The sequence below is a fragment of the Centropristis striata genome, chromosome 9 (assembly GCF_030273125.1).
Source record: "Centropristis striata isolate RG_2023a ecotype Rhode Island chromosome 9, C.striata_1.0, whole genome shotgun sequence".
In the NCBI taxonomy this organism is placed as follows: Eukaryota; Metazoa; Chordata; class Actinopteri; order Perciformes; family Serranidae; genus Centropristis; species Centropristis striata.
The window spans coordinates 35,380,742-35,407,074 of record NC_081525.1 but is presented as its reverse complement, the minus strand read 5'-3'; the positions used below and the strand labels follow the sequence as shown (position 1 = coordinate 35,407,074).

Here is a 26,333-nt window from a genome sequence, read left to right as displayed (position 1 = left end):
TGATGGAAACACAACTTGTGATGTATAAAGAAAACTGAATACAGGGTTGGAGACAGTGCCCTGTTCATTCCTATGAAAGTTGCTTATTGGTGCATTAAGCAAAAAAAAGTTCCACACTTCCGTGTATAAGATAATCTTCCAAGGCTCTTCTCCACTGTGGGGTCCATAGGGCATCAGGCCAGAGACTGCCGTCTGCCTAGCTGGCTGACTTTCGGTTTAGCTCTAATTTGAGTTGGTATAAAAATGAATCAACCATGCAGCTCTCTCTTCTAGACTTTCCAAATGTTATCAGACCAAACAGAGCAAATTCTGATAGTGAAACAAATCATTTTGTTGGGTTTGTTTCATTTAACTGACAAAACTACATGGTTAGGGTCAGGAAAAGTAATTAGGTGTCACAACAGATAGTTTAAAAAGTCGTTAGACATAAAGCATGACATAGACATGACGTAGCTATGCACGAAAGTCCAGCTACATAACTAATTGATTTCAGTCTTTTTAACACTCCATATTCCGACTTATGTATATTTTGAGCACCATATCTGAGAGAAGAGAGACATCTCTACATGCAAAGTCTCCAACACTCTGTAACCCACAATAAAACAATCTAGATTGATAAATAGCATTACATGTCATTTTCCTTTTTGCATTGATGGATAAAAACACCAACAACAAGATTTCTAGTCTTCACAATTTTGTTATGGTCGACAAATCCCACGACAAAAGACCCAAATCAACAGGCCGCCTCTCAAATATATACCTACTGTAAGCACAGATCTTAAAAACTGAGTCAGAGAAATAAACTTTCACTTTTTGTTTGTGTCGAGAGGGACACTGAAAGTGTGTGGCAGAGACCCTGCACTCTGCCACTCTGTCTGTTTTCCTTGGAAATCTATCAATCTATTAATTATATTGTGTTAAGAACATATCTGGGTGTCATCCTCTGAGCACTCTAGTTATAGTGGGACAGAGAGGCTGAGTGGACTGGTTATAGTGGGACAGAGAGGCTGAGTGGACTGGTTATAGTGGGACAGAGAGGCTGAGTGGACTGGTTATAGTGGGACAGAGAGGTTAAGTGGACTGGTTATAGTGGGACAGAGAGGCTGAGTGGACTGGTTATAGTGGGACAGAGAGGCTCAGTGGACTGGTTATAGTGGGACAGAGAGGCTGAGTGGACTGGTTATAGTGGGACAGAGAGGCTTAGTGGACTGGTTATAGTGGGACAGAGAGGCTGAGTGGACTGGTTATAGTGGGACAGAGAGGCTAAGTGGACTGGTTATAGTGGGACAGAGAGGCTGAGGGGACTGGTTATAGTGGGACAGAGAGGCTGAGTGGACTGGTTATAGTGGAACAGAGAGGCTAAGTGGACTGGTTATAGTGGGACAGAGAGGCTAAGTGGACTGGTTATAGTGGAACAGAGAGGCTAAGTGGACTGGTTATAGTGGGACAGAGAGGCTGAGTGGACTGGTTATAGTGGGACAGAGAGGCTAAGTGGACTGGTTATAGTGGGACAGAGAGGCTAAGTGGACTGGTTATAGTGGGACAGAGAGGCTAAGTGGACTGGTTATAGTGGAACAGAGAGGCTGAGTGGACTGGTTTTAGTGGGACAGAGAGGCTAAGTGGACTGGTTATAGTGGGGCAGTGAGGGTGATTGGACTGGTTATAGTGGAACAGAGAGGCTAAGTGGACTGGTTATAGTGGAACAGAGAGGCTAAGTGGACTGGTTATAGTGGGACAGAGAGGCTAAGTGGACTGGTTATAGTGGGACAGAGAGGCTGAGGGGACTGGTTATAGTGGGACAGAGAGGCTAAGTGGACTGGTTATAGTGGGACAGAGAGGCTGAGTGGACTGGTTATAGTGGGACAGAGAGGCTAAGTGGACTGGTTATAGTGGGACAGAGAGGCTAAGTGGACTGGTTATAGTAGGACAGAGAGGCTAAGTGGACTGGTTATAGTGGGACAGAGAGGCTAAGTGGACTGGTTATAGTTATAAGTGGACTCACACATGAAAATGCATTTATGCGGATGACAAAGCTTGTTCCAATCCAAAAGTGAATCAGATGATTTGTGTGAATGTTGTGTACAAACAGTGTGAATTCCTGCAGTATGCCTTTAAATAATTAACAGCTGAGCTCTGTAGTTTGAACTGCATGAAGGACTTTTTTCAGACGTGGATGGTAACTAGTGCAGGACGGTGAATGTGAGGATGACTTAAAATAAACTACATGTCACTGATGTGTTTTTATGACAGCAGTCTATGACTCAGAGGGATACGGTATATCAGGCAATAATTATTAGTAGGATAAATTCATAGTTGGATTTGGTCTTTTAATAGGATTTGTTAACAATAAGAAAAATACAGAATATCATCTGCATTATCCTTTAAGGTGCCACTAATTAAACAACTCAAGTGTGATTGTAGCACTTTATCTTTTTTCCACAGGCTCTAATGTGCTCTATAGAAAAAGACTGGTTGAGAGAAAACCTCCCCTCTGCTGCCTCTGCGTCGCTGCTTGTGAGGAGCGTGTGAATCCTCAGACAGAAAGAGAAAAAATAGGGCACTTTCATATTTATTCAAGTGTCAGATCCAGAGCTGTCTGTAGGGAGAGCGAGAGAGAGAGGAAGGGAGGAAGAGAGGAAGGAGGGCTGCAACCACAGGAACTCTGAGGTTTCACAAGCCTTTTCTTTCCCTTTTCTATCTCTGAACACACACACAGTCAGGCACACACACTCATATGGCTGCATGGACACACAGGGGAAAGGCAAACAGAAGGAAGAAAAAGAAAGCGAGAAGGGGATAGAGGAGGAAGGATGTTCTGCTGTCATTCACACACAAAAAGAAAAAAAACCCTCCACTGCATGTGCATTAATCTGCCTATCATCAGAGAATGAATGAGCTGTGAATTCAACACACCAAGTTATGTCTCAGGACTAATAGACAGAGCATCTAATGAGGATTACGCGCAGGTGCCAAACAGGCCGTGATCCACCGTCTCCGAGATGTCACATCAATTCTGGATACATGCGGCGCTGAATAGATAAACCTTCATCAACGCAGCCAAAAGAACAGGAAGCTCCCTCTCAAATGTGACACACAAACACTGAAGCACATGAGAGAATACCTCAGAGAAATTACCTGCTGCTTTCTGAGTGCAGGTGCTGGGAAACCTAAATCAACACTTCCTCCTGGTGGATCTGATGTGAACTACAGGAAACCCTCAGGCAGGCAGAAGAGATCCTGTCTGAATTCATCTTTCTGTCCTAAACTAAAAAAAAGTTGGATTTGAAAACAATGGTCCTGTCATAGGTCTTAAAGAAAGATGATAGGGACACTTAGATTGGCATGAATCCAAATATAATCTGATGAAACCAATGTGCTCTTGTGGTGAATTTTAGCCCCCAAAAGACAAACAACATCATGCCAACTCATGTTTATGCTACAAGATTTAGGAAAAATTACTGAGAACCTGGCACGCTAACAGTATTAGTCTTTAGTCCTGTTGCATCTGTAACTCAATTGGTTTACTCACAACAAATCAGTCTTTCTGAAGAATGACAAAAGAACACTTTAGTGGTTTTGCATGTTTTACCTCGTTAAATATACATTTTATCGACCATTTTGTAGCCCATATCATACTTTAAATTTAGATTAAAGTTCATTCTTTTAAATATAATCCTTGAAAGAAATACTTCACCACAACTAGGGGTGTGCCATTATACCGGTATATTTTTTATGGGTAAAAAAAAAATGATATTGGAAACATTCCTACTTCTTGACTAGTGGCATATGGATTTCCTATTAATTACCTTGACTGTGGCAGCCTGTCCGAGTCTCATGTGCTGTGCCAACTTCACATTTCAAGCTACTGAAAGTACATGTACACTATTCATAATATAATCGTTCATCTTTCCCTCCTCCTCCGAGACATGCGCTTGCATTCCAGGCATGGAGGCCAACCAGGAAGTGCCTCAAGCTGCATTCTACCGAAAATTCCAGCAGGGGGTGCTAAGTTTTGCTGCAAAAGAAATGTCCATTCATTTCAGTGCAAAATGAGACCTCTCACTTAATTTATTACCTCAGAATTTTTTTTAGGACAACACTAGTCTCAATCGCTAGTAAAAAATCTTCTTCAAGACAATTTGATGTTAATAGTTCTAATAATGGTCCCATTCAGAAGAAAATAGAAGATAAAGAATCGTATGATTTGAGGCGTGGCTACCTTTGATTGACAGGTCACTAAGAAGGCGAGCTTCATCAGGAGAGAAGCGGAACAATGTGTATCCACGGCAACGTGTCAATAAAGTTATATATAACCTTATATAGATATATAAAAAAGGACGTTTACTGGTTTGGTCTCATAACTTTGACCCTTTTACACTGTATTTTCACCTAATGAAAGTTTATTTGTTTTTGTTCTGTAAAAATGTCTTGTTCAGCGTTTGGTTGGTCTACGTTTGTTATGATATCATCAGTAATATTGTTATTGCAAAAATACTCTGAAATATCATGATAATCTTCTGGGCCATATCGCCCACCCCTAACAACAACATTGTCATTTGTATATTAATTATCCCCCCTAATATTACCTTGAATTTTTCACGTGCCAAAATTATCGGAAGAAAACTGAGAAAATTCTAATAGAACTGAACTTGTGCAGTATAATCCAAGTCTCATTTATGCAGTCATGTGCTTGTACACGTTTTAAATAGTAGGGTTTGAGCAAAAATGCACGTTTGGGAAGTACTGAGCACACAACTGGATAAATGAGACTCTGATTATACTGCACAAGTTGTGTGAGGGTTTGGAAACTTGTGGTTGTTTACATTACCAGGTTATATATGAATTATGATGCATTACTCTTAAGTAAAGTGAACAAGAACAACCTCCACATTGAGGTTTGCAAGAGGAATTTGTTAGTTTCAAGGATTTTTTTTGCCAATTTAGGCAACAAAACTACTTGGTTAAGTTAAAAATCGGAAAAGATGCCACTGTGAAAGGGTCTATTTTCACTTTCATTAACTTCAACCAGAAATCAAAGATAAGAGCTGTGATGGAACACCTACCTCTCCTCTCCTAAGTTTTAGATGTCTGCAAAAGTAGTTTTTCATACTTTTATTAGAGGAGCTGGAACAAATGCCTGCCAAAAATATTGGATATTAAACAAAATCTTATTTGGCATGCTTTTGAAAAAAAGAATGAGTTAAAACATTTAGAGGCTGCAGTGCTCACCTTTAATTGGAGACTTCTGCCTGGACAGTCATAAATAAAGTTCACCATGGTTCCTGTAGGAACCAGAGTGAGTGTACCTCAAAGCCTCCACAGACAAAGAAACACCTGGTTTTATATTTTTGCCAATCCTGAGCTTATTGTGTAAGTCAGTATCAAGTGTTATTCATCATATGAGTTAGTGTAATACAAAGTCACCATCATGCATGCACCATATGTGACATTATAAAAAAACCATTTAGGTGTTTTTTGGAGCTTTATGTGAAGTTTGCTGCAAATCCACCATTTAGCAAGTGAGTTACAGCCATTTATTGTATATTGCCCTGTGTTTTTATATAATGTGACAATAAGTTTTGGTGCTGTCTTATATTTTGGTCGATGTCATCTTCCACATTGTGTAAGTAATATACATTTTCAAATCTTGTGCAGCACACACTGTAAATCAGGCATCAAATTGCCTTGAACAGCTGAGAATTTTATGATTCAGGCACAATTTAAAGCTTCTTGAGTTATTTAACGTTTTTAATAAGTACTTTTTTTATGTCTGGTGAAGTAGTGATGTTATGGCAGTCTTTTAAGGGTTAAAATGTGACCCAAAAAAAGCTGTGGAAACAAAATTTGATTAATTAATCAGTCACAGTAAAGGCGTGATCACAAATCATGCATTGCCATTCATAGAGTCACAGAAGAGCAGGAACTTTTTTTATGACTTGATTGACTTTATTTGTAAGGCACCAGAAGTCCTTCCTTACTGCAGAACATTTCATATTATTTATAGTAAATGTTTGTTGTACTTTTTTTTTATAGTTTCTTTTTTTTGTTTTTGTTTTAATGAAGCTATGATTTCAGACACAAAACATTTTTTTTGCCAAAGTACACACTTTCAGGTTTTACATTATGCACAAAATAAGTATTTAAAAAAAGACCTTTACAAAGCTCAAAACGCTTACAATGCTTCACGCTATGGGGGCAAAAAGTTGGGAAGGTGGGATGTGGGGGTAAAGGGAAAGGAGGGGTTGGAGAAGAGGGAAAAGGTCAAAGGGCATAAGGTCAACGTACTGCAGTTTCCCCCCTGGTGTCACATCAGTTTTGTAACACAATAGCACAAGAATCATCCAGGACATACAAGAAAGATGCAGCTATATACACATAAAGCTTTCTATGTATAACTGTATACAGAGGCGAGTGCCTCCAACTACTTTAACAAATACATAGAATTTCATTTGTATGTTTATAACGTCAGCTTTGTAACTCTCATTCTAGTTCATATCGATTAATACTTAAAAACAAAGAGAGGAAAAAAAACGGAAAAAAAACAAGTGCATTGATCACATAAAGTTTGGACCAAACATTCTTTTGAAAAAAAAAAATGTCTCCACTAGAAAGAAATCAATCTCGGTTCCCCTGCAGACATGCATTGATGTGTGTGTGTTTGTGTGTGTGTGTGGCTTTGTCTACACGCTCTGCATATCACTATGACGATTACAGTATGTAGCTAGACACATACAGTGTGGGAGGACGATGTGCTGCGAGCTTAATTCACAAGCAGAATAGCATGTTAGCTTTAGTACGAACAGCAACGCATTTCATCTCTGTGTGTATCAAACCTGTACAACTGTTTATACACACCTCGCTTATGTATCCACATACATACACAACCGCGGGCATCATCGAAGGAGTCATCTACAGCATGTCGTCTGAACTTTAAGATACACAGGTTGAGTCTGAAGCTGTAACGTGCAATCTGTATCATTTGTTTTCTGAACTACTTCAACAATAAAATGTGCTTTTTTCACCATCACCATCATGCCATAGATCAATTTCATTGGTTTTTCCAAATTGTTTTTTTTTTTCATACTTTACATCAAATTGTTCTCACAGTGTAGCTATTAAATCAGAGAGAGAAGGCTAAGAAGTGTGTTTGTGTCTGTCTATGTGTGTGGGGTTTATGTAAACTTCATAAACTGGAAAATACCGCTAGAAATCTTTTTTTTTTTTCTTGGGATCAACAGCCAGGGTCAGGGGTCCAATCACTACTGGGGCTACTATTGCTGGAAATCTATCGTATTGTATGTTGAATTTTATCTCATGTCGTAGAGAGAAGACGTTTAATGAGGCCATGTTGACCGCTACTCGACCTGTTAAAGCTGACACGGGTTTACGCATGTTTCCTCTTCTTAGGATCTCCCTCACACTTTGAGTGGTTTCACTGCTCCTGTTATGCTGCGTTTGTCATGTTGGAGTTACAGTTCCTGACCTAAGTAATGCTAAAGGTAACATTCACATCGAATTAGGACTGAGAAGATCTTTCTGAATGCTCTGATATTTCTCACTTATAAGTGCCTGAAAGGCAAATGAACATGGATGCGGCTTCTGGTGTCTGTCAAAACTTTCTCACGCTGGCACATCGAGGTGAATTTTAGGTGCTCAACATCAATCAGCCAGAGAAAAAGGGGGCGGGAAGTGACAGAGCACTAGCTACGGATATGGTGGAACCTATAGCGAAAAATCCAAAGAAGTACCCAAAGAAAAGTTTCTGGATGTGGATAATCCAGACAAAAGAGAAAACAAATTTTCAAAGGAAGAATTAAAGTCAAAACAATAACATGTTTGTGTAGTGAAGCCACATTCACACGATGTGGGGTTGGTGGGTGTGGTGTCCGAGTGTCACCGTAATGGCTCAACTTTAACCCCCCAATCTAGGACAAGTAGTCTTTAGATTTCACAATTATTTTTCGTCAGATTCGTTTTATTGTCTCGACATTTCCAGCCACACTTGTAGGCGGCTTCATTCATTTCACAGCAGCTGTACAAGAAAAGACCAGAGACTTTTTGCAGGAAATATGCTAAGTGGGGGTTATTACTCGTGTTTTTTTAGACTCAGTTACATTGAAGAAATAGAATCATATATTTTTTTTAAAGAAAAAAGAAAAGAAAAAAGAGTACTATACGGTCAATTCACAGTGTTTTTAACCTTCACGGGACTTTATAATTACACACATGACTGGAGTTTTGTTTGGGCGTGGGGCACATCTGCCAGAATTATATGACGTAAGCAATTATATGGTACGCACATTAACCAATGGGCCACCTGGATGCCCCAAATGTGGGGATTTTTGAACACAGAGTTTGGTGAAATCACATTATTCCCAGCATAGTTTCAGCCAACATTCCACCTGACGAGAGACCTAATCAGACAGGCTAATTGAAAACAGGGCCTGTGAGGCTGAGGGGGAGTTTTTACTCATCAGAGCAGCTGTGGAGGACGCTTATGCTTCATCTGTGTGATCTGCACTGATATAATTTTGTTAGGTCATGGAGATTTCTCACTCAGTGTTGTACGTAGGTGTTAAATCACCCGTATAATGTAGTGTTGTAGGCTGATATGTGACAGATCTGTATATGTAAATTGAATTGAAATTCTGAATTTACAGGGAGATCCAAAGCACGGGTCCAGAGATGTTTCTTAAAACAGACCCAAGACTTTTCTCGGGTCTGTTCTCACGATCATGTCAGAGACTGGGACTAACCGCATGCAGAGATTAATGTCACCAGTCTCGTCTCTGTATATTAAGTTAGTACACACAGAGTGAATAAATAAGCCATTCCCCCATGTGACACAGCCTGCACTCTGTCATTGTCCTGTCCTTGTTTTGCTCTGAACCCAGCGAGGAGGAAGACACACACTGCCCTCTGCTGTCAAACACACAACATGCACACTCTCTCCCCTGCGTGCCTGCTCTAATATTAGTGCACATTAAAGATGCAAAAGGTGGTGGGACGGTGCAGGAGTCAAGCGGCATCTCTGTTGATTTAACTACTGAAGAAAACGTTGCCTTTCAGTTCAGGTGCTGGGCAGATTTATCTACCTCACAGGGTCAGAGTAGGATTGTAAGTAGGGGGGGATTACTTACTAATGTGGTTTTGTTATCTACTCTGACACCTCTCAGCATAAGGTTTACCCTAAAAAGGTGCTTTTCCTTTCTCAATATAAATTTAGGATTAAACAAAAAATCTCTAGTTTTTCGACTGGAGATGTCTTCTCAATACAACAATTCTGCTTTAGAAGCAGCAGTTTTTGGTTTGGAAGTTTGTGTGGATATGTGTGTGGGACATTGCTCTTTAGACGGGGCATCAGGGCACTATTTAGACACTTTTCTGATCTACAACAATCAACCGTTTAAACTCAAAGCCAACTTGTAGCTTGGAATGAATGCATGCGATTTCTACTGCCAAAAAATATCAACACCACGGATCTCTGTCAGACCCCGTTTGTATGAAAATTAAGTTTGTAGGAATCCTGTCTTGTGTCAAACCAGTGTTACAGCTTGCCAAAGAATCCCTGTGTTTAACATTTAGCCTGTTTTAACACCTACAGTACGGTGCCTTCAGTCTCGCAGATCAGTCCTGCATAACAAGGACCTACTTAGAACAGAGGCAAGAGGTGGGTGAGAGTGGGAGGAAGAGACACATGGAGAAAAAAAACAGAAACTAAACAGGAATAAGAGCTGAGCGATAGAGCGACAGGAAGGCAGGAAGGAACAGAAATAGAAAGCAGTCCTGATTTAAAAAAAAAAGAAAAGCAAAATAAGTGAAGCTTAATCACATTTTTTTTTTTAAGTATTTGAAGAAAAGACACAGGAGACACTCTGACGGTGGTAAAAAGAAAGGAGTAGAAAGAAACAACCCATGTTTGGTAAATATGAGGCGATCAGGACTAGTCTGATGTAAGGAGCAGGTGCCAAAGCCCTCCCATTAGAGGGAGTTGGTTAGGGATCTGAAGCTGGAGCTGTGTTGATGGGATTGAAGCCCATGTTTGCTAAGGTCAGAGAGAGGGAGACCAGGGGAGAGGCTGTAGGCCAAGGAGGCTCAGATCTGGGGATTCAGGTCTCTGGACAAAAACAGAGCTGAATTGGGACACCATCTAATCAGACTTGTCTCCGTCCTCCTCACGGTGGCTGTCGACCCCTTCACGCGATGCTTTCTCCTCCTTGGCCAGCTGGGCTTGGGAGGCCAGCAGGGAGGAGAGGGAGAAGAGACCAGAGGAGGTGGTGACGGCGGGGAGGCTCGGCTGGCTCAGGCCCAGCGGCAGGGGGGTCATGGGCAGGGCCAGGCCCTGGAGCTGAGACAGCTGGTGAGCCTGGAGCTGCTGCTACATGGAAGACAACCAGACACAACTTAGGCACAGCAGGGTAGACCCGACACACAAATCACTGCAAAACACAGAGGGAAATGCAAAAATCTGCAATGCACAGGCCTATTATACATCACAAATTATGTTTAATATATAACCCCTGAGGCTCAGCGCTAATAGCTCAGGCACAATAGCATAGATGGAAGGCACATATCACAGCTAAAATACATGCTCGGCAGGAGATGGAAAGTCTGCAGCACACATAACTTATTTATAACAGATGCAATTTCCAATCTATATAGCCCCAAGAAAACAAGTGAGTGAGAAAACCCCGTCCAAAAAATGGAAAAACTGCCTTACAGAGCACATGGTCCACAATATAACATAAAAAAACACATAAAAAATACCATGGGATATACATATGTTTCATTTTAAAGTACGCAATCACAAATTGTTACTGGCAAGCCTGCTCTTTTTCATCGCCCTCAGTTGAATACACACTCGACGTGACTCATGACACATCAGTGGGATGATTTTACGACGGCCCGGACTGAATTCTCGTAAACTGCATCTAACTGCCCCATTCTGCACACGCTGCACCTACAAAGTCAACAGCTCTGCTTTACATTCAGAGCCAGAGCTTTAAATGTCCTTTTGGTATTCATGAAATATGATATTAGCCGCTATGAAAAAAAGATATTGATGGGCATCAGAAAATTGATTAAAACGTGCTGAGAAGAGCAGGTCCGGTCCTAAAAACAGACCAGTATCTTCTGCATCTAAAGCAGTAGACACAAAGACAAAGGCAAGACGTCTCTTTGAATCATGCATCACAGTGATGGATAGGCTAAGCTAGCTAACACCAGACTCATAGTAAAATGATGGAGTGGCTCAGCTAGCTAATACTAAACCTCCGGTAAAATGATGGAGTAGCTAAACTAGCGACTACAAGGCTTATATTGATAAAGTGTGGCTTGCTAACATTAACGCCACAGAGATGAAGGATTACAGCTAGCTGGCAAATGCCCCATCCTTATTGATTCAGTATTTTAGCTAGCTAATGTTGCTATTATATTGAGCAAATGTGCACATGTAGTAGAAGTATCATATCATTTAATCCCACTAAATTAATGATTATAGATCAACTGATTTCAAAACAAAGACTAGGGCCCAGTGTGAACATTAAAGCTACAGTTGGGAAGTTTTTTATCATATTTGATGAAACATAATATATGTAACCCTATATTATATAACCCTGCCTCCTCCTATTGCTCCTAATTGCATATGCAAGAAGACTGAAGCTAAACCTAAAAGCATTGGTCATTGTAATGTCGACTTGAATGCGATAAATCACATCCCTAATATAGACTCTCACAAACTATAAGCCAATCAATGACAGCCATTAAATCAAAACAATAGAATCAGTGATAATGATCAAAAATTGTGCTCTCTAGCAAGAAGAAAAGACACTCATGCAGGGCTGCAGGCTGGAACATCATACCCTTATGATGGAGTTCATCTCTGGGGGGGTGACCTGCTTGGCCCTCTCTATGGCTGCCAGGACCTGCTGCTGGTGCTGGACGCGGTGGGTGGGGTGGAGGGGGTTAAAACGAGGGAAGGAAAGTGAGGGAGACAATAAAAGCGAGACAGAAACAAGGAGAGGAGGGTTTGGGGGGAGAGAGGTGGAGAGGTTAGATCAATATCAATAGTCCCAACAGAGACCTGACAACCTTCTCTGGTGATGCATCCCCCCCTCCGGCCATTCAGCTATTCATCCAGTCATATACACACACACATACACAGACTCACACAAACACACACACACACACATATATATATATACACACACACACACACACACACACACACACACACACACACACACAGACAAATACACAAAGGCCTTATGTGACACCGGTGAATGGATGGTTGGCTGGTGTGCTGTAATGGGTGGAGGTCAACGCCCTGGTGGGCAGATAAGAGCACGGCTTATCTGAATCACACAACCATTTATTACTCTGACACACACAAACACACACATGTATAAAGGGAAAGAGGAGTGGGATGGAGGCGGCGGCGGAGAAGAAGGGAGGGTTAAGGGGAAGGAGGGGAGTGGAGGAGGAGGTCAAAAAGGGAGGGGGGTAGGGAAAACTGGGAGGACAGATTGAATATGGCAGAGAAGGGTGGGGGAGGGAGGAATAAAGTAAAAAGTGGAAAGGAACACGGGAAGCGAGTGATGATGAATGATGGGAGGAGAGAAGTGGAGAGCAGAGGAGGGATGCTGAGCAAGGGGTCACGGAGGTGGAGAGGTAATGAGGCGGGAATGAGGGTGATCTCATTCCAGGATGTAAGGAATAGTGCTGGGGGTCAGAGGGTTAGTGACGTCTCTGTGTCAGTGTGCTTACCTCCTGAGACAGGTAGGGGAGGACTTGTGCGCAGATCCCGTTCAATCTCTTCACTATCTCAGCCTGCGGAGGGAAAGATATTTTAGTTAACAGGTGATACTGGCGGTACTGTACGTTTTTGTTACTGTCAACTAGATACAAAATGTCCAGATCAAGTTTTTTTCCACCCTGATCCCATTCAGAAAGCATTTCATATTAAGTATCTGCCAACAGAGACTGCAGATCCAGTACTTCTATTTCCGAGATAATTCTGCTGGACAGTGCTCTTTCGAAGACTGTGCTGATCCGGTTTGATTTTCCATTAAAGACATTACACATTTCACAGTATATTGTACAGTCATATGTGTAAATAATGCAATTAATGATTATCTATTCATTTATTGTCAATTACACATTTATAAATATATTTATTTCTTGGGAAAATAAACGAGAAAAAATATAGCATATCACCAGACTTATCCGTTAAACCCTCAAGATTCAAACCATACTCTCATCGGTATGGGAAACATCCGCTATGACCTTCCCAAACTGGAGCACACATATCTTCCATCACACACGCGCACACACACACACACACACACACACACGCATGCACACACACACTCAAACACCAGGCATATCAGAATCCCTTTATTCACCTCATTAATTAAGTTGCTTGTACTTAATACTCTTTCTCAAACTATTGGACATACATGCAAACACACGCATGCATGCACATACACGGTTACAATCGCCCATGCATGTGCATACACACCCTTTCCTCGCCCTCGTCTTGCACGTTCCCTATCTTTCTCACATGCAGGTCTATTATCACATTTGGTTGGTAATCATCCAATCCGTCTGAGATATGCAAAGCAGCAGTAATTGTGTTAGAGCCTAATTCGTGGCGCGATGAGGAGAGAGGGGCCCTCCTAACAATCATTAGGCATGCAGAGCACAGCTCCCCATCAAGCGCTTCACTCCTATCCGCTCATCATTACACATACACACTCCCTGACATCTCTAAAATGTCTCTCTAAAATGTCTCTGCGGGACTCGTTCCATGCTAACTATGGCTCTTCCTCTTTTTCAGTGCCCTTTATGCCGTCTCTCTCTCTCCTCCCTCTCGCTCTCTTTTTTCCAACCCAGCTTCTGTTTCTTCTTTTATCTCTACTCTCTATTATCCTCCTCTCTGTGTCTCTCCCTCAGCTTTTATCTGTCTGAACGCTTCCTTCTCTCTTTTGTCCTGCCTTTACATTTTACTCTGCTTCTTTCTAGCTTTCCTCAAGTGCTACTGGAGCACACATTCACTGACAAGAGCATTGTACGTGTGCAAATAAAGCATACATAATAATAAAAGTGTGCTAGGACACTAGACAAATACATCAAGGAGGTACAACAGACTGAATGCATTGCTGTTGGAGATGTCTTCGCTGCCTTTTGCCAATTTAAATAAGCTTTATCTTTTGTCATTTGGAAAAGTAGAGTCAAAGTGGGAAGAAAGCACGGATCCAAAAAAGTGTTTAAGTTGATTTAAAATGTGTTTCGAGGGAAGCATGGAAAGCAGCCTAAACAAACCTAACATTTCACAGACTTCCACAGAGTGTCCTCAATTTTCCCTGAATGAGCTTCACTATCTGAGTGTTTTGTGCTACTGCTTCCTGCCCGGAATAACACCGGACATGATATGATGAAGATTAAACTACCCAACTGTATTGAAAGTAATTCAAGTAAGCTCTAACTCAACCAGCAACTAAAATTGGGTTGATTTCCGGTTTTGTTTGTCCGGTTCAGTTAAAACACTGATTTTATGCCACATTCTGGCAAATCAAAAAGTAGCCTCCATCAGCAACCTGCCGACAGCATTACAGCGTTGGTTACAGTGTTTCATAGATGGGCGGGCTATCAGGTATATTAACAGCCGACAAAGTATATCTAGTGAGCCAATTAAGAATCTTCTGTTTTTATTGACTTATTTATTTTTAAAACAACGCCGTCCCTGATTGATTATTTTGCCTCGCTTCATCACACATGCTCTACAGTGAACAGAGAGAGAGACGTTCTCTAGTAATAAAGTAATGTTAGGATGCTGACACGTTGCAATATGACAACTTGATTAACATATCATTGGTTTATATATTTGTTTTAAACACAATCAATTTAAAGTCACATAAGATTTTAAAAAAAAAGCTAAAGCAAAAAAAGCAAATAAAAAGGTAAATGTTCAGCCAATCAACTAACCAATATCATTTTAGCTTTTTAATTAATACTTATACCTCTTCCACCACACATAGGAAGAGTAAAAGTCACAAGATCTTCTTCACTTAAACTGATAGGCACAAGTCCCCTCATTACAGATGAATATGTTGGGAATTGGGAATACTGTACAATGTGTGTAATGATGACTGCTTTTACATTATTTAGACACACAATGAAAGCGCCCACACTATATAAAACGTGAACAAAGCATAGATGAAGAGTTTATGTTGTCAGGCGGGACACGCATTTATGATTAAATATAAAGGCGGAAAAACATGGTGAGAAAACAGAACAATAGAAAGACAAAGAGGGACCCAGCAACAATGTGGCTCCATTCAACATATTCCCAGTTCAATCCCCAACTCAACCTTGCTTCTCCTCACCAAAACAAAACAGGGAGAAACAGAGAGAGAGAGAGAGAGAGAGAGAGAGAGAGAGAGAGAGAGAGAGAGAGAGAGAGAGAGAGAGAGAGAGAGAGAGAGAGTGAACAGACAGAGTGGAGAGGCATTTTTTGAATTGAGTGGGACAGAGTGATCAAGAGGGAGCAATTGAATGTGTGAGAGTGCGAGAGAGAAAGAAAGAGAGGAAAATAGAGACAGAGGTGGAAAGGGAGGAGAAGAAGAGGAGGAGGAGGTGGTGGAGGCGGGGGGACTGGCTGTGCACAATAGGCCTCGACATGAATGCTCCTCGACACTCGTTTCCACACATCCCCTTCAATTTCAACTCTCTAATGGAACTAGAGATTCTCCGCACCCACTCATACTGTGCACAAAGCATCAGCGCACACACACACACACACACTGTAACAGAAGCACACATCAACATACACACACCACTCCTTATGAACGCGTGCCACTAGCACACACACAAATATACGAGCATATGCGCTAATAGAAGGGGACACATACACATGAATGCTTGTGCAGGCAGTCTCAACCCACACATACACATTATTTTTAATTGCAGACAGCCAATAGGAAGGTGCACGAGAATATGTACAATATCACACAATGACTTCTGGACACACACACACACACACACACACACGTTTGAAACAACACACGCGCAACAACACTTGCGAATGTGAATTTCATCCCTGTCAGATAAGGGAAAAGGTGGGATGAACTGCACACAAAAGACTCAGTGTGTGTGCTTGCCTGTATCAGCCTGTGTGTATGTGTGTACCTCTGTGTTTGTGTGGGTGCATATCAGTGAAGGTCTTTAAATCATGGGAGCTGCTACTTCTCTGTGTGTGTGTGTGTGTGTGTGTGTCCATTTGTCAAAGCATACTCGCTTCTCCCAATATGGCTGTCAGTGTGCGCCGTCAATCATAAGACAGTGTGTGTGCTTGTGTGTGTGGACGGGCAGCGCCAGATGAGGTCACCGATAAGGGCTGGCCCTTTGGAGGCCCATCGCTCTCTCCCTCCTACAGGCTGAGCATAAATTACTCCCCCAGCTTCAGCCACACAAACTGATGTATGGATATCGGCTTCTCACCCCTCCCTTGCAATTTCTTTCCTTTGTCAAAATGGCCAACAGATTCTAGCTGCACTGTCTTCACTGAAGATTTGGAGAGAAGGTTTCTATGATTTACTGCTTGTAGTAATCACTGTATAATTTAGTATTTGTTGCCACATCAGTATCTTCAAACTAAACTAAACGTTCCAAGAAGGAAATGATAAAATAGAGTGAACTAAATCTGATTTGGCAACAGCAGAAAAGCCAACCCCCTTGGCGCCTCCATCTCCACACACAGCCTCAGGTGACATCATTCAAATGTCTCCGAACACTTCCAAAGTGAGCTGAGATTATCTCTGTAATTCACACCTGCCAATCAGTGGGCTGCAGGTGTGCAGTGGGAGAAGGAGGTTGGGAATGCACAGCTGTGTCAGCTTCAACACAATAACAAAGTAAGAGGAGTTTTTGTTTTTTTTGCATTGGTGACGTTAAATTGCTAGTAACTGGAACACCTCCAAGGTTTTGGTGGCCACAAAAACTCCTCCGGTTCAATCATTGGCACAATCAACTGCAATGATGAACTGTGATGAAGGACTGGTAGTCCTTGGAACGTCGTCCAATTGCCAAGTTTAAAATGATGCTGTCCGAAAAAGAAAAATAACAAAAACAAACACTTGCACACTGCATTGGATTAATTCAACAAATTCAGTGTGGTGCATCGTTTCTTTATTGACAACAATTTGAAACTGCTGCCGATCTAATGTGTCACGCCTGCTGGTTTCTCCATAGCACATCAAAGGGAATATACTTAATGCACACCTGGTAGACAGGTATGTCACAGAGTGAAGTTATGCCAAAGAAAGCAGTGTTTTCCTCATCGCTTACAAAGTTCTCAAGACTTCTCTTTGGCTTCTCCGTTGCAATAACGTCATGGCTACTGTAATGTTAACAGCCGTTTGCCACCACAAACTGACGAAAAACGTATTTTCTCGGAAACAAAATTGATTCACACAACCGGCACAGCCCAAACATACTACCCACTCTGATGAATGGGATTAATGATATCTTTCACCCCACCACTGGATTTTGTGTGAAAGGGGCATAACTCTGCTAACTTTGCTACCTTAACTGTTGGAAATTGTTTCCAGCTATTTAATACTTAAAATTCTGCTTTCAAAATGCACCCAGAAATGATTCTGAGGCATACTGGTGCACAGACATCCGGAACATGTACCTTTTACAATTATATTTTACAGAGAGTTTCATAGTCTAAACTAGCACACACAGTACAAGGACAAAGTACAAACAGCTTTTATCAACTACGGAGGCAAAAACACCTGATCGTTTTGATTCCATGTGTCACATGCATAAAATGCAACCTTCACTGTGGTTATGTGACGGGAGCAGAAGAGTTCTTTGATGCTAAAATTATTATATGCAGACTCACCTGTTTGTGCATCTCAATATTGAGCCCGTAGGACATCTCATAGTACTGGAAAGGAAGCGAGAGGAAGAGAAAAAGAAAACGTTAACACAGGCATCCATCAAATAGAATAAAGAATAATAAAGAACAAAATTTGACGTATCCTTCAAGTCAACGTGCACACATCTTAATAACTCTAAATGTAGTCCCACTCACAAACACCCCTAATGCACACATACAAAAAGAAGAGAAGACACACGGCTACAAATAGGAAAGGAAATTGAGAGAGAAAAAGGCAAGAGTAGAGAAAAAGCCTCTGTTATGAGAGAGAGAGAAAGAGTGTGTGTGTGTGTGTGTGTGTGTGTGTGTGTGTGAGTTCAGTGTTAATGAGAGGGCCACCCTCTAGGCGTCAACCCTGTTAATCACCCACTCTGTCTGCAGGGGGGACTGGCTCTGTCACTGGAAAACAAACAACACACAGATCTCCCTCTCTCTCTCACACACACACACACACACACACTCACATTTCTGTCAGTCGCTTGCTATCACTCACACGCACACGCCATTGTTTTCCATTCAATATCACACTGTCACGATCTTGTGCGTGAGAGCATGTGCACACACATACACAGACACACCAGACACGCTAAACACACACTCTTTCTCCTTTTTTCTCTGTAGCTGCTCGCGCCCACGTGGAAGCTCCCTAAAGTAATTACAGCGCTGGGGAAATGGAGGTGCTGCCGCTGGCCGGGGGAGTGGGGCAACCTGATATGCTATTAGGAGAAGGAGTGGGGGGGAGGGGGGTGGTCGTTGTGGGGATACAAGGCCGGGCCTGCCACTGATGGAGTAGAAGTGCAATTGAAAATGTGTGTGCGTTTGTGTGTTTGTGTGTGTGTGTGTGTGTGTGTGTTTGGTGTGTCTATGTGTGTGTGTTTGTGCATGCAGGTGCACAGGGAGTGTGTGAGTGAAGGAGGAGGGATAAGCTATATTGCATTCATAGCTCAATTTTATCGCAACATTTTGAGCCTATTTTGAGGATGGTTTCGACTGAGGAAATCTCTTTGTATTTCAAGGGAAAAATATAAAAATATAAATATTACAAATGAAACCTTTGATGACCCCAAACGACAGCAAGTTTTCCTAAACAGTTTGGACATAATTAGAGTAAAACCTGGTTCTCACTTCCATTTACAAGTACCACATTCTCAATTACGGATGTTACTTTTAAAAGAAGTTTGAACAAACGCTGCATAAACAGCCAAAAAGTAAAATATATTGCAGAAGTGTTTTACTGGCTCTGCAAACCAAGCCCATATTTTTGTGCAAAATTGTTGCACATTTAAAAATAAATACAACCTTCTGTTGTGTCACTTGCATCTACACACTAACGACTTTCGAGACTTTCGTCCATCATTTAAGTTTTCAGAACAGGTTCCATTTTCGGATTTTTTTTCAGCTTCCATCAAAAGCTTTTAGAGAGTTGTCTGACCACTTAGAGGTGTTAATGTACATTAACAAGTGGACTTGCACACTTCAGAGACTCAAGCTGCTGCCACTAAAGTAGATCCAGCATAATAGTAAAACGGGGAGCTGCATGTGTCGCTCCAAACATGAAAACGGCAGACCTGCAGCTGTGATGAGGCAGTGAATCTGAGTACATCCACCTTTCTATTGATGCAGATTTGTCACTTGCAGGTAGGCAACACTGTTTATCAACCTGGACCACTGACATCCTGAAATAGACCTGGAAAAAATCTGAATAATTCTGCATCCTCTTTTCTCCTTTTCTCATATTGTTAATTTTCGCAAGAAATAGAAAGAAAAACCTAAACAGAACAGCAAACACAGACTGACTGAACTTAACTTCCACATCTATCATACAATTAATCTTTGCATGCATACATCTTTGTCTGGTTTCTCTCAGTGTTTTGTTTTGGCACATGCTCTTATTAGCTCACAAAATTAACTTGAAACAAAGCAGTGTCCTTAAAAAAAACTAAAAAAAAAAAAAAGATGGGACAGCTTGCAGTCCTAGGGAAAATAAGACTTTTTGGGCCAAAATAGCTGCAAGCTTCAGTGCACTTAATGGTAGACTAAAAGCTGATCAATATAAATACCAACCCATGATGATAACCATTCATTTTCCTTTCCTTAGTGATAATATCAGCCCGTAGGCTAGTACACATCCTGCCGGACATTTACCCCGACCATGAAAGAGATCTTGTAAACTTGGGGAAGCTGCAAACCATTTAAACGCTCAATTCAATGATTACCTTAAAATGGATCATTTACAGTGATTGAACATACAGAATGCACTGAAATACATTTAATTATGCACTGAAATACATTTAATTATGCACTGAAATATGGGTCTTCATTTTGCATTGCATCTTTTTGCATGATCGTACTCTCCTGTCCGAATGTGTGCATTTATGTGTGTGTACAGCTGCTATTAAGCTGACAATGAGCGTATGTGTGTGAGATTCTATGCACTAACACCTGCCTGAAACACACAGAGAGGAAGTGTGTGTATGAGTGTGTGCAAATGTGTGTGCCTGCTGGCTGGCTGATGGTGGAGAGAGCAGTGCGGCGGCACAGATTAGATGAGATTAAAGCCAGTCAGAGGATCAATTAGAGGCAAAACATCAGACAGCAACACAGCCACGGCCAGCAACAATGAGATTAGCCCTGAGGTGGAGCAGAGAGCGGGCGGACACATCTGTGTGTGTGTGTGTGTGTGTGTGTGTGTGTGTGTGTGTGTGTGTGTGTGTGTGTGTGTGTGTATGGAGAGCTGGGGGAAAGACAGGAAATGAAGGGGGCTGGGTAGAGAGAAAGCACACATATAGTACATCCAGAAACAAAAAGGGGGTGAATAATCAAGGACAATTACCGTTTATTGCAACTGTGATTTTATTTTTGTAGCTTTGTCAAATGTTGGTTATGATATCTTTGTCCGAAGACGAAAGTATCACCATACCACAGTGCAGCGGCTATCTACCGAACAACAATTTAGCTTCTTTGAGCAACGGACAATTTTTTGTGGGATTCAACAGATATCTGAGTAATAAATAACTGAGCCAATACCTCCTTTTCGTAGGCCGGTTATTGTTTACACTCCAATATGAAACTTGAGACATGAGAAGGGAGTTGGAGAGGAGAGGTGACATCTGACCTGATTATTTCATGTTTAATATATGCAGATCATTTTTTAAAAAGCTAATGAAAAGCTAAATTGTTGTCAGAAGATAGTGGATGGGTTCTGATATTGCATTTCGGTCAACGCATTCCTCCTCTTTTGCTTTTCACACAGACTGTGAACCTGCATACAACCAAAGCCTGCTCAAACATGACTGGTCACCAAACTGAAACCAGAACTCTTGTGATAACAAAATCTTCTCCTGTTGCCTACAGATTTTGAATCTCTATAGAGAAACCTGCTTATAGAGATTACAGTACAGTTTACAGTCATCAAGAGTTAATCTACAATAAGGCAACTGCCTGGCCTGCTCCATTTCAATAGATCTGCGCCTTTCAGTGTTGTGTGGTGGGTTTGGGTTTCCATGGTACACAGAGGATGTTCTCCACTGCTGCAGCTAGTTAGTCATGTTAGGAGGACAGTGCAGCACTCTTACCCCACAGCATGTACATAAACTTGTGATTCTACAAAGGAAGCGAAACATTACTGGCAGTGGAGGCGGCTATCAGTAAATTACACTTTCATTTCACTATTCATATAAAGGCAGAAGGCTGTAATATTCTTCCATATTATTCTGAACTTTTTCAAATAAAAATTCTCTGCTATTTCAGTTCGCTCAGACAGTGACGAGGACAGTTAGTTGGGCTGCCAGTTATGTCTCATATTGCAATTCAGCGAACTGAAAACATGAGTGAATGGTTTGGAACACAGTGAACTGAAGCGAGATTGCTCTATTTATTGAACCAATAATCAATGTGAAATTGAGTATTGTGACACCTAGAATCATAATGAAAGTGTGAGCCATATTTGGTTAACCCTTTGTATTTGATTAAAACATGTATGACTGTGTGACAGCTCGTGTTTTCTGCCCAGTCTGACTTGTGTTATGCAGCATTGCCGCATTCCAAGATCTCAGCAGTTTTCTTATTGTGTGAAATTTTTGTGAGTAGATACAACAGATGGCCAAAGCTATGAAAATAAGATCCAAGTACTAATAAACCAGAATGACCTTTTAAAAGAGAGAAATTGGAAAATGAGCAGCAAGAAAAGAGACATAAGAGAACAATTGCACTGCAGAGGGGAGGTAGTGGAGGAGGGGAGAAGGAGAGAGGATGAAAACAACAAACATAGTAACAACAACAGTCAGTCGTACATGTTTTAAAGAGGAACATTCAACCACTTTAAAAGGTACACCAACTCAAATTGCTAGACTTTCTAGACTCCCCCCCAATAAAGATTAAAGTTTTTTTTAATTTTCTCTTAGGTTATCAAGTTTACTGATATACTGTATGTTTTATGTGGTAATTATGTTTGATGTTTGTTTGTGTCTTGTTTAGTTTTGATGGTTCTTGTTTATTATTGTGGTGATTTATTTATTTATTTGGGTTGGTTTTGTGATTTTGTTGTTGTTGTGTTTTTGTTTTTCTCTCTGTGTTTGTCCATTGGTGATTTGTGTTGTGTTTTGTCTAAATTAATAAAAAAAAAAGAAAAAAAAAAGAGAAGTTTAAAAAAACAAAAATACTACATTGGTCAAACACATTCTACTAAATGACACAAACCATCATCAAACCAGACGCACACACACACACACACACACACACTCACCATGATATAATGGCGCTGCATCTCCGACTTCTCACTGGCCAACTTGTCGCACTCAAGCTTCAAACTGGGGAGAGAAAGAGAGGAGAGTCAGACCTTGTTAGTCAGCTCGACAGTCTTCCCTCCAAAGTGCTGACATCAGGTGACTTCAACCCCCTTCATCATCATCATCATCATCATCATCATCATCATCACCAACAGTACTGTCATCACTTTCATCATCACTTCAACCCTCATCACTTCCTCCCACCTTCATCATAATCACCACCACCTCCCGTGTCATCATCTTGGCAACCATTCCCCTTCTTCATCACCATCACCACCTCCATCATCATCATTACCGCCGTCATCATCCTCACTTTTACTAGTCACAGTGGCGGTGTTTTTCGACGGGCTTGACGAGGTGTCAACTGACAGGAGGAGGTCAAACTGAGCTGCAGAGATGGTGTCTGTCTAGCCAAAATGTCTGCGTTTTAAATCACACAAGAGGCAGTGAAGTAAAAAGTCTAAATATAGTGTTGGAAGCGTTTCCAGCGACCCAGTCCCTGCGACAGCCATTAGCTGTAATCATGTCAGCGCTGATGTCACGCGAGGCGACAGGACAAAGGAGGACGCGTCAACAAGTCACCCTGATCGTCAAATGAAAAAGACAGAGGGAGAAAAAAACATTCCCCTCGATGCCTTTTGACTGAAGCAGCCAGTTACGCCGTGCCAGTCTCAGAAGGCATCATCCGATGTGAGGACAGGATAAGACTCAGATCAAATAAAGATATGCGCAGGCACACGGTGGATAGTTTCAGATTTAGGATAAGTCTGAAACCTGTTTGATGGTGTGTGTATATTTATGCTGGGATGTTCTTCTCAGCTGTCTGCAGGAATGACAGCTCGATTACAGCGAGCGCTGGCTGAATCTTCATCGCTGTTAGTCTTAACTGGCAGACTGAACACAGTGTTACACGGGGCCAATAATGTGAGCTCACGCATACACACAGTATTGTGCTTCTTCTATAATTATCACAGCAGCTGCAGTGTCAGCTGGAGTTAACTTCAGCTTTGGTTGAGTGTTCATCCTTGTTTATTGATGGACTATAACACTGTAACATATATAATTAAATATCTCATTTAATATTTAAAAGAGCTGACTTCATGCTTGTGCTTATGTTTTATATAGGTCTGTGACAATAACCACATGCTCATGTAACACAGAATGAGTACATGATGAGGTCATTAAAATTTGTTTTGTAGGGCCAATCTCTGTTGTTATTCCAGTGTGCAATGGATTTGAAATCAGAGCTTTCATACACATGCCAAGTCAGAAACAAAGCCACTGATGGGTGTATTATTATTATATATAATTGCAATATCGATATAGATGTTTCAATGATATGGTTATAGTGAATCATTTTGGCCACAAAATCTTATATCGAAAGAGCACCCATTTAAACTTAGGACCTACTTGCTGCATGTTGATAGCCTCACCAAGCCACCCAGTTTAGAAACTATTGCCTGAAATATTTATCCGGAACAAGAGCACACAGAAATCCTGTAATGACCCAGAATCTGCCAGTGTGTCTGCTCTCATGGTGCTTCCAAAAACATTCACAATTCAGTACACTCAATACACAGAAACGTCGGGTTACTTAACGTAATCCCTGGTTCTTTGATAACAGAGTGAGGTGTTTCACTATGGGAATCGCTTAATGCGTGACCAACTACGGAAGCTCCAATGACACCACGTCTGTCTTTGACAGACAGGTCGACCCGTGGGGAGGGCCCCGCCCTCCTTTATTATAAGGGTCGACTGCACTGACCAGGTCATTCTTAAACGGTTTCTTCCCTTACCGGGCAAGGAGGGAAGTGTTGGTGAAACACCTCACTCTGTTATCAAAGAACCAGGGATTACGTTAAGTAACCCGACGTTCTTTTTCTAACTTCGTTCGGTGTTTCACTATGGGAGATATAGCCCACTCCCGGATTGCCTACTCTCCCAAAGCCATATGGCATCCTTAAACCTAGTCCATGACTAAACAGTCCCTGGAGTCCCTGTCTCCAGTACTGCATGAGCTAAGGATGGACCTGAAACATCCAACCTGTAAAACCTTACAAATGTGTGCGGTGTAGCCCAGCTTGCCGCGGCACAAATGTCCTCCACTAGAACTCCTTTAAACAGGGCCCATGATGTAGCCATGGCCCTAGTGGAGTGAGCCTTTAAATCTAAAGGAGGCTGCAGGCCTTTACACCTGTAAGCTAGCCCTATTGCCTCCACAAGCCAGTGGGACAGCCTCTGGCGAGACAGAGCTTTCCCCTTGAACTGTTTAGCCCAAGACACAAACAGCTGGTCGTTTCTCCTGAAACTTGCTGTCCTGTTTACATAAACGTGCAATGCCCTCACCGGGCATAAAGCATTCAACCTCTGCTCCTCAGCTGATGAAAACGGAGGAGGGTGAAAAGCCCTCAGCTCGACTGTGGGGCATCTATACGCAGACTCCACAACCTTAGGAACAAAGGTCGGGTTGGGCCGTAGACATACTTTTGAGAGCCCAGGGCCAAACTGCATGCATGCTGGGCGAGTGGACAGAGCATGTAAATCACTCACCCGCTTGGCTGTAGTCAGAGCCAAGAGCAATGCCGTTTTGAGTGAGAGAAACTTCAAACCCACACCCTCCAAAGGTTCAAATGGGTGTTGTGAGAGGGCGTCTAACACCACTGACAAATCCCATAAAGGTACCAGGGACCTAGAGACTGGGAGTTTACGACGTACACCATTCATAAAGCGACACACCAAAGGGTGTTGCCCTGCTGGTTTGTCACCCAGCCCTATGTGGCATGCTGAAATGGCAGCCAGGTAAACCTTAATTGTGGAAAAAGCCTTTCCCCTGTCCAACAGATCCTGAAGAAAACAGAGGATATCCACAACCGAACATTGAAAAGAGACAATATGTCGCACCTCACACCACTCCTCAAACACTCGCCATTTACAGCTGTATAATGAGCGAGTAGAGGGGGCTCTCGCACACTGAATAGTGTCGATCACACCGGGGGGCAAACCAACTGCGTTTAAATTCAGCCTTTCACGGGCCAGGCCCATAGTGCTACCTGTTCTGGATGAGGGTGGTAAATCTCCCCTCGAGCCTGAGACAGCAGATCCCTTCGCAGCGGGAGGGGCCATGGTTGGCCCGAAAGCAATTGCACTATTTCCGCCACCCAATGCTTGGATGGCCATCGTGGGGCTATTAGAATCAGTGACAGGCCCCGCTTCCTCACTCTGGAAAGAGTGGGGGAGATTAGGCTGAGAGGAGGGAAGGCATACAGCAGAACGTTCGGCCATGGGTGGGCCAGAGCGTCTATCCCCAACGGTGCGTTTACGTCCGCCAGGGAGAAGTACAGGGGGCACTGCGTGTTTTCCTGCGATGCGAAGAGATCTACGGCAGCCTGCCCAAATCTCTGCCACACCTGTGCCACTACCTGTGGGTGAAGCTTCCATTCCCCGAATAGAGGATTTCCTCTTGACAGAAGATCTGCTCCTATGTTCAAGACTCCTGGCACGTGCGTCGCTCGTAGCGACCCCAGCCGGTCGCTGGACCACAACATTATTTTCCGTGCCAGACTGTGTAGCTGCAGGGAGCGTGTGCCGCCCTGCCGATTTAT

At 42.1% G+C, this 26,333-nt stretch overlaps 1 protein-coding gene across 2 annotated transcripts in view; it reads right to left on the bottom strand.

Annotated features, from left to right (window-relative positions):
- Window positions 1-7,616: 7,616 nt before the first annotated feature.
- tle5 (TLE family member 5, transcriptional modulator) overlaps window positions 7,617-26,333 on the bottom strand; it is a 45,961-nt gene continuing 27,244 nt past the window's right edge. The window contains exons 3-7 of one of the 2 annotated variants that reach the window (XM_059340769.1): window positions 22,689-22,752; window positions 17,909-17,953; window positions 12,766-12,828; window positions 11,862-11,936; window positions 7,617-10,378 (exon numbers count right to left, since the gene is read on the bottom strand). In XM_059340769.1, coding sequence (XP_059196752.1) covers window positions 10,151-10,378; window positions 11,862-11,936; window positions 12,766-12,828; window positions 17,909-17,953; window positions 22,689-22,752 — 475 coding nt within the window. In that variant the 3' untranslated portion in view covers window positions 7,617-10,150. The remainder of the gene's footprint in view (window positions 10,379-11,861; window positions 11,937-12,765; window positions 12,829-17,908; window positions 17,954-22,688; window positions 22,753-26,333) is intronic. The other variant, XM_059340770.1, reaches the window with a different exon arrangement.